The sequence below is a fragment of the Thyridium curvatum genome (assembly GCF_004353045.1).
Source record: "Thyridium curvatum strain D216 chromosome Unknown NODE_51_length_304177_cov_85.428264, whole genome shotgun sequence".
Classification (NCBI taxonomy): domain Eukaryota; kingdom Fungi; phylum Ascomycota; class Sordariomycetes; order Thyridiales; family Thyridiaceae; genus Thyridium; species Thyridium curvatum.
Genome location: NW_022156806.1, coordinates 204,561 through 215,980, shown reverse-complemented (window position 1 = coordinate 215,980; position 11,420 = coordinate 204,561). Strand labels below are relative to the sequence as shown.

The 11,420-nt window shown below is 52.3% G+C and overlaps 2 protein-coding genes across 2 annotated transcripts; one reads left to right on the top strand and one right to left on the bottom strand.

The window, feature by feature from the left end:
• Window positions 1-2,776: 2,776 nt before the first annotated feature.
• E0L32_008063 (uncharacterized protein) lies at window positions 2,777-6,498 on the bottom strand (the record flags this gene model as incomplete). Its single annotated transcript, XM_031142876.1, has 3 exons — window positions 2,777-6,076; window positions 6,142-6,421; window positions 6,482-6,498. The coding sequence occupies 3 exons, from the start codon at window positions 6,496-6,498 to the stop codon at window positions 2,777-2,779; spliced, it is 3,597 nt and encodes a 1,198-aa protein (XP_030992737.1).
• A 2,260-nt stretch (window positions 6,499-8,758) lies between these two features.
• E0L32_008062 (uncharacterized protein) lies at window positions 8,759-9,629 on the top strand (the record flags this gene model as incomplete). The annotated part of the gene is made up of 4 exons (XM_031142874.1): window positions 8,759-8,961; window positions 9,026-9,140; window positions 9,270-9,369; window positions 9,508-9,629. The coding sequence occupies 4 exons, from the start codon at window positions 8,759-8,761 to the stop codon at window positions 9,627-9,629; spliced, it is 540 nt and encodes a 179-aa protein (XP_030992736.1).
• Window positions 9,630-11,420: the final 1,791 nt, after the last annotated feature.

Below are 11,420 nucleotides of genomic sequence, written 5' to 3'. Positions count from 1 at the left end.
CAGTGGCCCTTGTAATACCAGCAATTTCGCCATTTCGGAGGGTGGCAGTGAGGTACGATTGAAGGGGTTTGTAATTTACTTGGTACTGTTCTTTTCTCGGCATGCGGAATGGTGAGTGGCAGAGAGACCCTTTTAAGAACTCATACCACTGTCTCGATACTAACACCTATCACTGCAGATCTCGACGTCTTTGGAATTGGTCCATTGACACGGTCAAGAACGCGACTTGCTTGAAAGTCCCCAAGACTTTCAATGACATCTTGACGAGATGTACTGTCCGTAGTGCATCTACGAGATGTACGACTTTGTCTTTATTTTCGGAATGCAGTGGAAGCATGGGGGAGCTTCTCTCCCGCTGCAGCGACAGTTGTTTCACTGGACGGCCTATATTGCTCAGGTTGTCTTCTTTCTTCATGCAGAGACGTCGCCACCTGCACATTGCGACGCGGGGGGCGGCTGATGAGGGACGGAAACTCTTTCACTATGATACCCTTGGGAGCTTGACATGAGAACGGTCTAGGGATAAGAGCAGAGAGTAGGAATTCATAAAAGATAATTATTTTGCCCCCCAATTGTGCATGATTATCGTCATTGACATCGACCCTATCCGTGTGAGACTTGGGCAAGCGGACTTGGGCAGACGGTGAGCAGTTTTAGGCACGTTCGAGGCAAAGAAACTGGCAAAAAGATTCGAGTCTTGGCAACTGGTTTCTGTCAGACTCTGTCCCTCCCCTCACTTTCACCCGCCAAAGCCAAGACTCCCACGATGGATCTCACCTGGGGTACGAGATCGCACCACCACACAATGATAGGAGCCTACTTCACCGCCTCCCTCCCTTTTCTTTACCCAAGTTGCCCAGACACCCAAGACAGGACGGGGAGGGGGGCGCGATTTGGGACGGTTTGTTCCTTTTGAGGCATTAAAAAGCTGCTTTTGGCTCCTCCTCTTCCCCCTGGTGGCCTGTGGGCTCACTTAATACCTATGCACCCCGTCATCACGCTAATGAATGCACCGAAGTGTTGTGGAACCCCCCCCCCCCCCCGTCCGCTCCCCATCGTGAGAGAAGAGAGTGGGCAATCCCTGTCAACTCTTCTCTTTCTCGGGCGGCTCGGGCTAGACGGGGCCCTTTGTACCTGTCTTGTAGAGGCCGTGACGCCCTCGCACGGTGGTCCCCACAACGTTCTATTTCTTTTCTTTCTTTCTCTTCTAATGTCTTCCGTTTCCCGAGCTGCATCTGCATTGCTTGTACATATGCAGGGTTGAAAGAGTGGGACGGGACGGGAATAAGATAATAGCTACATTACCTAGCTAACTAGGATGAGTAAACTGCTCGCACTTACCCTGTTCTGGTGATGCTTTCAATGAGAAGAGACGAATTGGGATCCGGAATTGGCAATGGATGAGTGATTTTGGGGAACGCTGACAAGGGGAGGAGCACACGACATGTTGCCGTTTCTCTCTCCCTTTTGCGATGTGTGGACTGCAGACAGCAGCAAGCATAATTTTACACTTACTCGTCCGAAAGAAAAGGACCTCCGTAGAGACCGTAGAAACCGTGGAGTGCCGACTGTGAGTGGTGCCAACTTCACCGGAGTCCCTTTCGGACCTAAGAGCCTCTTGTTAAACAACGAGGCATCGCGACTGCCGGTATCAGAGGAGCGGGATCGGGGTTTCGAGATTACCACCCGACTCCCGCAAACATTCATCTCACTCATCCAAACGCAGAGCCAGTAATACAGGGACAGAGTACCTATGTATGCGTGGTTTCTTTTCTTTTCCCAAGACAGTAATATCGGGCCCCCCCACGCACACACACGATATCTTTCCCCCATAGCAGAACGAAGTGCCGAATGCCCACAGTCGTCCGTCCCCTCTCCGTTTTCACAACAGGGATCCTGTAAAACGCGCATAGAAAAAGACAAAAGGCCAAGACGGAAAACGGAGGACGGAGAGCCCCGTTGTGCTTTGCAACTTTCTTGGCCAAACTATTTTGGTTTGTGGGAAGGGAAAAAAAAACAAGACCAAAAAGGCAGTTCGTGTCGTGGGCCCTGTGATCTGACCGACCCTGCCGATCTGCATGGAAGTCTTCTAGAAGGAAAAAATAACGCCTCACCCGGAGAAAATACCCCCACACACACCCACCGGCGATCCGCCGACTCGAACTCGGGTGGCACCGCGCTATTGGTTAGCTAGGTACTTGGTGGTGCGTCTACCCTATCTGCCCGTAGTTGTTATGAGTGAGGCACTTTTTTGACAATTTACACCTGCATGTGCGCTAATAGCTCGCGTGTCCCTAATGTAGAGTTGTAATCAACCTTGTTTAACCTGTCTTACCTTTTCCTACGTGGATCACTTTTGGGAGGTGGACGAGGGTACGTATGCGGGTAGGGAGAAACCGGACAACTCGACACTCTCTGCCTACGGCTGACCCCCCCACCGGCTCTACGCGTTGGCATACCGTCTCCCCGGACGGGTATCGGGCGACAAGTGTCGTGGCCGCAAAAAGGGCACACGACCGACAGCCTTCCGGGCTGTGAGGCTGCTTTGCAAACGTCCATTGTATGAGTTCTCTACTTCGTGTGCTTGACAGTTATCATTCATTCAAAGTTCTTTCTATGGAAGTCAGGCCAAGGCAAGACAGCGCAAATGCGGTAAAGGTCAGGAAGAAAGCTATCGCGGATGTTTGGACAGCGCGTCCGACAAGAGAACAAGATGCATGTAGTAAAGTCAACACAGCTGATGATTCGTCGTCGAGAGGGATATCTCTTCTTCATGCTAGAGCTCCTTAAGCAAGCAAGTAAAGTCATAATCGTCATAACACCCCAGGGTATCTGGTTCCAGGCTCAGGACCTGCTCCTCTTGTGATCCCTCGTAAATAAAGGGCTCACGGTCGTAATCCGCTGCCCTCTTCTCCCATTCCGGATCTTCTGCTTCCAACACGGTAGGCTCGCTTTCAGGCTCGGGCGGCGAGTCAATGGACAGGCTCTCCATTCCAGCTTCGATCTCCAGGTTGCGGCGGTGCAGCGCCTCAGCGATCGGGATATCCCTAATAGATCCCAGCGCGCTGTGCCTCGTGCGGCTTGCGTACATCTTGATATTCTCCAGCTGGTCCTTGTCGACGCCCGCGTTAAGGGGTCCCTCGGGATCGCCTTGAAAGTGGGCTTCCCGGCGGTACAGGCCTAGTTGCGCATACATCCCCCCTTGGACCGCACCCACGGTGGGGTCCCTGTGAACTTTAAGCTCTCCCCTCTGCAGGTACGCTCTCGCCCTCGCTATGCCTGTCTCGGGTTCGAGTGGGCGACCTTGAGCATCGTGCGTCGGCGCCGGCGGCTCTGGATGGGGCTTGAACGGGTTCGGCCGCAGCATCGTCTTGAAACTGCCATCTGGCAGTCTGACCTTCGCGAACTGAGGAGCCGCCTCGCTAAGGGGTTCCTCGTCCGCGTCGATGGACAGGAACCAAACCCGACCGCTAGCGTCGCCCACTACCAGCTTGGACAAGTCTGGGGAGAAGGCGCCGAAGGAGACTGGGGCGGGGCACTCGAGCAGGTCTCTGACCAAGGGCTTCTTGAGAGATCGGACATTCCACACTTTGACAATTCCGTCGGAGGATCCCGTGTAGAAACGATCGGGAGAAGTACCCCATGCCGTGAACTTGACCCCTGTGTCCTCCTTCTCTCTGTCGCCAGTGAATTCTTCGATCAGTGGACCGTGCGAGAGAACGTGGATAGGCCGTTGCCCACGCGCCGTGTCCCAAACGTAGACCTTGCCGTCGGTGCAGCCTGCCGTGACGTAGGAGAAGGTGAAGCTGTTGGGCATGATTGCGAGCTCATTGATATCGGCCGCAGGACAGTCGAGAACCTGGACTTCGGAAAAGGCCTTTTCACCATACTCCTTGTTATCGGAGGGGCGAAAGATACGGATTTGGGTATGAACGTGATCCTCGACGTTCAGCCCAACCGGGGAACTCGCCACGATGAAACTCGACTGGCTGGGATGCCAAGCGACTTCAAAGACGTTCTGGGACGTTCCGCCTAGAATTCTCCATCGATCTCCATTCCGGCCATCCCAAAGACATACTTCCCCTGAGTTTCTCCTATCTTCAGGGATGTTATCTTCATACGCAATCATGCTGCGTGGAGAGTAGCCCACAAGCAGCAGATGTTGTACATCAGGCGCGCGGCCCCATTGGATGGTGGCTGGGAAGTAGGCCCATTTCTCCTCCGTGAATATGGGATTGCCTTCGAGATCGACGATTCGGGAGCAAGAGAAGCTGTGATATCCACTGTTCTCTATGTCGACTTCGTTGATTGTGTATATACGCACAGCTTCTTTGGCTACGTCGGCCGCCGTCGCTACCATGCCGGAAGAGTGCTTGGAGGCAACCACAAAATTGACGTTGCCCTCATGTTTCCATGTGCCCAAGCACTTCATGGAGGAGGCAGACTCACTAGTCTCCGTCCTCCATATCTTGACTGTTTTGTCAAAGCTGGAAGTGTAAACCCTATCGTGCGCTTGATCGAAGTCGGAGCTGACGACTGATGAGTAAAGCCAAGGATCCTGGCTTTGCCTCATTGCCTCTGTCGAATTTTCGCCTTGGTCTATGACGGGTCGCACAACACGATGGTCTGGGTACGCTTGCAGAGTGCTGTGCAATGTCGAGCCGAGGAGGAGGTTGCCTGGCTTGTTGTACTGCTGATTTCGAGAATCAGAATGAGTGGTCGTCCCGCAGATAAAAGATTGGTTCGATGTCCAAGCAATGGTGGTGATATCGCCAGCACAGTCAACCCACTTCGTCCGCAGCTCAAGCTCATCTTCTCGGCATTTACGAAATTCGTTTCTGAAGTTCACGAAACCTCGCATGGGACCAAAGCCATTGTGCCCGGCTGTTTCCCGAGCCAATAGCAAAGACGATAGGCGGCTTGTCCTGACCGCCTGGGCGTGCTTGTCCAGGTCATCGCGCTCGAGCGTCAGTAATTGGGCGCGTCTTGCGACGCCTTTTCTGCGTACGTCACGCAAGAAATTTCTGATGTCCTCGTCAGTCCGACCCTTGAGCATTTGACGATCCAACGAGCTGAGGATTTCTGCCTCCTTGTGCTTGTTCTCCCGATGTAGTTTCTTGAGGCCCTCTGAAAGTGCTTGGGCATCGACCTGGCCAAGGGCCAGCACCCTCTTGGCAGTTCCTAGCACATGTTCGGCCTCTTGTTCGGAAAAGTCCACGTGAACAACGCCAGGCTCCCGCAGGCTAGTCGAGGAAATCTTGAAGAGCTTTTTGCTGCCACGTGAAATCTGTTTTCGTTCCGGAGAGGTTCGATACGGTCGTCTCTCGAGCGAAAAGTATCGGCTACTGCAAACAAGAGGTCTCTGCTGAGTCGTAGCTTGTGCATGCTCCTCCGCCTGTAGAGCAAGGTCGCGTGCCCGCGCCCTGAAGTTCTGTGGTGAGGTGTGGTGGAACTTTTTTATCTTGCGCGGTCGCAAGGGCGTCGTCGCTAGAGCAGCGGGCGAGGAGAACTCTTCTTGACTCTTAGTCTCAGAGGGAAGGTCGATATCGGCCGCGCGGACTATGTCCTCGTCGGATGCGCCATCGTCCTCGGGCTCCCACTGCTCAGTATTGGCGTCTGATACCGATCCATCTACCTCAGCATGATCAGATTCGAGGTTGATGTATTCAAAAGGGTCGGCTAAAGCAGGTCGGAAGCCATGAGGCTCGACCTGGGCATGGAGTTGAGCAGACGCGGGAGGGGAATATTTATATGCCGAAAAATTAGGAAGGCGCGAGGCGGGTTGATATCGAAGAGATGACAGCTCGGAAGGAGCACCCGTACGCGATGGTTGAGCAATTGCTGATTGGTTGGCAGAGATGGCAGGCGCGACTTGAGTGGAAGGAAGGGCGGAGATGGCAGGAGCTGGTGTACCGTATGCGATAGGTGCTTGGATCGAGTATTTCGGTTCCCGACGGAGGCGGTTGACCTCAGCCTGAGCTTGTGCTGCTAATTGGGCCTGGAAATCCGGTGAGATGTAGCCGTTGCCCTGTCTAAACTCGCTGAAGAATTGGCCTTGCAGCAGGATACTTAGGACCTGTATGATAGATTTGGGAGTGAGCAGAAGACGAGAGGAAGATGGTAGACCGGTATAGCACATACGTCCTTCGTAAGGAGCGTCGTATTCACCTGTTCTTTCGGTAAATTCGATACCGCGGTGTTCACTTGTGGAAAGATCTGTTCGTGCAGGCATCGATTTAGCAACGCCTTGGTATCGTGAGCGACCTCATGGTGTTCTTCTAGTCGCGGGCGCTTCGCGGGACGTCCCGCGACTTCGGCAGTATGGCCACCATGGTGTGCGGCCGGCCACGAGGGTGCGGGCACCGACGAAGAAGATGACGTATCGTCGTCGCCTGTGAGGTCTATGACAGGAACTGGAGGCCTAGGCGGAATAGTCAGCGCGACTTTCATCGAGTAGAAGTCGGCGCAAGACGCGTCTTACCTTAGGGGGGAAGCCATCGCGAGGCGGAGGCCATCATTCTAAGGGTGTGTGGTGTTTATTTAAAGGGTTAAGTCAAGATAAATGCGATAAGTGGAGAAATAAAACAAAAAGGCCACTATTAGTTTTACTAAAGATTAAATCTACTAGATGATTTACTAGTATTAGTTATTTTAATTATTAGCCCTCTTAAAAATATTGTTTTTTTTTAATTACTTAGCTTATAATAAAAAATCGTTTTTATAAAGTTATTATTAAAGTGAAAATGATGTAACATTGAAAGGCAATATTCCTTAGAAGTAAATTGATTGAGAAGTGAGCTTTAGCAAGAATGATAATAGCATCCTTTCTTTGCTCTATATGAACATGCATATGATCGTCTTTACAGCTCTATTTGGGCATGCTTGGACTTTAAGATTGTAAATATACTGGTATTACATGTACAAGGTAGATCTGGCTCAGGCGTAGAGTGCTTAGCTAATTCTATGATCTCGCACTTAAAGTGCGGATCTCTGCGGTAGCTCTATGGAATTGAACTTCAACCTTTTACACACCTTTGATTTGACCCCTGTCTTTAATTGTGACAGCTCTACTGCGCTGCAATGCAGCCCAGAGGCAACCTACGCGGAATTCATCAACGTTATTGCAAGAGTCAGCAACAACACGGTGAAATATCCCGTAGCAGCGGGAAACAGACATGCCATATCAGACGAGTTTTGAAAAGGGGGTTGTATGCATTTCGATAGATGCTATTAATTAAGCCATCATTGCTCATTCTCTGCACAGAGTGAGAAACACGAAAGAAGTGGTAAAGAGGCAGGAATAGCAAAGGGGCCCTAATGAATGCAAAGTGGCAATAAATTTTTAGTTTCTAGGGGAAGTACAGTCTCAAGCTGACACTCAATGATAATACCCCTGTGAGGCTCAACTTGTAAGCGGATGGCCTCAAAACATACGAGGATGGAACCAGAACGTCCCGGACTCTGGAGGAACTTCATCGCGCAGAAATATCCAAGTGTTTATATCATTGGTAAATAACGCAACCCTCTCGTTATATGCGCGGGGCTGAGCTTCATTAGACCATCATCGTTGTCACCATTGATGGTGCCGTTAAAACGCCTCGCGGGCGTGTGGATCGACCAACCAGACGTACGCAAAGTCCCAGTATATATCCCGACCCTATACAGATATAATGAGCATGAGCGTCTAGGAGCGGAGTCCCAGAACGAATCTGTGAGCATCCTGAACGCCACCGACAACATCGTGATACCAAGCATCAAAGACATCGGCAAGAGCCAAGATGTCGGTGCGGCTGGCCTTGGACATGTCGGGAATTTGCAGCGGTTCTGATTGGGGATCCTGCAAGGGTTATCTCTTCAATGACCGACCCGTCTGTTTTTTTTCGTCACAGCTAGCCGGGTCTCATGGACAAAGTATTGTGATACCCAGAGCTCCAAATTGTCCAAAGCAATAGGCCACAGCTTGTTGGACTCCTCTAAATAGATTGTAAATGACTACACTGGGTGAGCTTCTGTGCAAGCAGGAGGGAGGTGGACACAAACTTGTATAACCCCATGAGCCCGATCCATAGGATACACCCAATCTGTGACAATTACACATGCCGCCGCCGCACATCCACTGCATCCGCACAACATGGCGTCGAAGTCCTTGTCGCGAGTCCGTAGGACTGACAGGTAATGGCGGGGTGAAGGAGGGTCAAAGGTCTGCATGTTGAGAGAGAACACAGGCCTACGGCACTTTAGCAGTTGTCGAAAGAGTTGAGGGCGCGACAGCCTTGCGACTTCGGGGTAAGCTTTCGGGAAAGAAATGCAAGAAACACGTACTGAGTAGTCCTCCATCAAGCGATGTAGTTCTGCATGCATCCAAACTCAACTGCTTTTGGTTTGGTCCTTTTCAGAAACACACCACCAGTTCGGCCATTTTGGCCAAATGTAGTAGCAAAAATCAAATAACAGCGAAATTAGCATTGTAACAAGCTTTTGATCTGTACTTACAAACCAGCGGCTCAAGATTCCAAGGAAGGCAGAAATGACTTGTCGGTGCGTCGAGGTGAGGACAGAAATCTGTGCCCTGCTATGTGTTGCTACTTTAGGTTGCCTGTAGGAGCCTAATCCGGCAAGGGCCGTCGCCCCAGCTTTCTGCCAGCGTACTAATTAACTGTTCAATCAACAGAGACCTCGCCCTAATATCTCGCGACATCAGAATCTCATCAATTTCTATTGACGTACCTGAGTCACTCGCGTCAAAGAACAACAGAAAATGAGTAATCTCACACACGATGAGATCTGGGACGATTCCGCACTGGTAGAGTCCTGGAACCAGGCTTTGGAAGAGTACAAGGTGAGCGACAGCCCCTCCAAGATGTCAAGATTGACCCGCGACTCACATGTATGGCAGAAATACCACTCCATCCACGCCAGTGGAGGCAAAGTTGAGGATCTTCCCGAGACGACGACAGACAGGTGAGGCCGCCAACCTACTGCCACGCTACCCCTTTATTTCCTGCTGCTGAACACCTTGTCACAGAGCTGGGACGAATGCCAAGCCTGAAACGGCTGCGCAGGACGAGACCGTGACTGGCGGAGGCCCTAACGCCCCCCAAGACCAGGGCGAAACACTCGAGGCTGAGGGCGCACCATCTGTAAGCAAGACACGGAGATCTCGGTCCCCGGGAGCAATCCCAGCAGATCAAAAAAGCTTGGCCCTGGTGTTTCCGATTGCGTCGGGGGTGGCCCATGACAGTCTGTACTGACGAGTTGGGCCTTTTTAGGGGTCAGATGCGACGGAGGGCCAGGATCATGGAGAAGGCCGACCAGCTATTCAGATGAGGGACCCCGCTAGCCTCGCGCCTCATGCTGTCCTCGGGTCCGGTAAGTTCATCTTCCCCTGTCCTCCTTGGTGTTGATCCAGCGAATCTACAAGGGCTAGTGGTGGGCATGCTTGATGATAGAGTCGGGCTGCGGGAGAATAGAAGGTGGCTGACGCGTAAGGGACCTCGAAATTGACAGTGCGGGACGAAAATCTCAAGAAACTTTTGATGTCTTGGTATTACGCAGGGTACTACACGGGTCTCTACGAGGGCCAACAGCAGCAGCAAACACAGGGTGGTGCCGGCAGCCAGGAGCAATAATCATGCCGGTGGGCATGGAGATAGCATCAGGGAGGACAAAAGACCGACAGGGGAGGCTGAGCCGTGGCGGCAATTCGGATCTTGTGTCTACGGGTGTACGGCTGCAAGCCTGTTGCTTGATCGACGACAAGCGAGGAATCTGATACAGGAAGCGTTGCAGCCACTCTCGGCACGTGCATAGTTTTAGCCCGAACGCCTCGAGGTGCGCGAAACACCATAATTACAACTAGGACTCGAAAGAGATTGCGTGCAGGGCCTTCGGATACGTGTAAATGGCATGCAGGGCTCTTTGAAAGGATCAATAACGCTTGCTGGCATCTGGTGGTGAATACCTAAAGACTTAGAGAGCAATAATCATCCCGCATAGGCGCTTACAAGTGTGCTTGTACGGGCTGGGACTGAATTACGATATTCATTCTTCCAAGCATGCCAAGGTTTCGTTTCTAAGGGAAACCCTCGTTTCCTCCTTATCCTTACACTGAACGGCGCCTTGGCCTGACGCTCTGTCAGTCGAGTAAAATTCAGGGTGTCGGTGATAGGCATGCACTTCGGATAAGACTAGCCGCTGTCACCAGTCAAGGTCAACCTTGAAAGTAACGTTATTAGGGGAAGTGGACTCGGCGTGCGCGTGTCCTCCTAGGCTGTTTCTAGGCTGTTGAGCCGCAAGAGTGGACCTAGCACTCAGGCACTGGAGCGCTCTGGTTCGTGGAAATGAGCACTAACCACTGTTAAAAGCTGGGGTTGCTTAGTGAGTCTGGACCAGGGGCCACGGCTCTTGGGGTCGCTAGCCAGGGGGGTTAGTTGCATTCGCGTAGAGTAGGCCTGAAAATCGGGCACCTGTTTCCGGCCCAGTGTGCTGTTTATCCACCAAAGCCCAGAGCCCAGCTCTTGGGATGTTTGACGACAAGACTGCAGTTCGCAAGAGCTTCGTCATAAGGAAATAGATGGGACGCAAGTGCTGTACCGCTGGCAGGCATTTAGCATAAAAATCACGCCAGAGATCGTCGTCAGCCTTGAAGGCTGGAGTTCAGTCAAGGTTAGAGGTGTCGCCCCAGGGCCTGGGATAGGGTTAATTTGGCGACCCTGGTCCTCTTGGGGCCCGAGCAACTACGGATTCGGTGTTGCTAGCGACAGGCCCAAACACCACCCGAGACAAATCTGTCACATCACGACCCCGTCCCTCCCTTTGACTTGGCCCCCCAGCGCTGGGCCAGCCTCCGGCCGTGAAACCTGCCTGTCCTCTCCACCATGTACCCTCTCCCATGCTCCCCATCATTTGAGCCGTTGCCACGCAGAGAGCAGTCCCCTGCGAAGTGGCAGACAGGCCAAGGCTAGAGCCAAGCATTGCAGAGACCCGCAGACGCTGCTGCGTGGAGGCTTCACCCATTCCAATTCCGGACGCTCACGGGCCCGAGCAGGGCTCCCTGTACGGATGATTCCCAAGTCATGTTTCGAGACGACCTCCTGGGCCGGGATGGCAGGACCGTGACCTAGATGCGATCTTGGATCTTCATGCTTGATTTAAGCCCTGCTATTCCCCCCCAGGACTCGCGTAGGTACTGGTCTCCTTCCTCCTCCTCCATTCCTTTTCGTCGTCGTCGTATTGCCAGTGATCTATCACGAAGACGCCCGTTCGTTTCCTCACGTCTTTCTCTTTCCTTCGATTCCAACGAGCAGGCACTCGCCCTCATCCAGGCCTTCAGTGAACGGTCAACAAATCAGTTCTTCACATTCCTAAAAGCAGACAGTCGCCTTTCGAACCCGTTAGTACCGAAGTCCTCAGGTCAACAG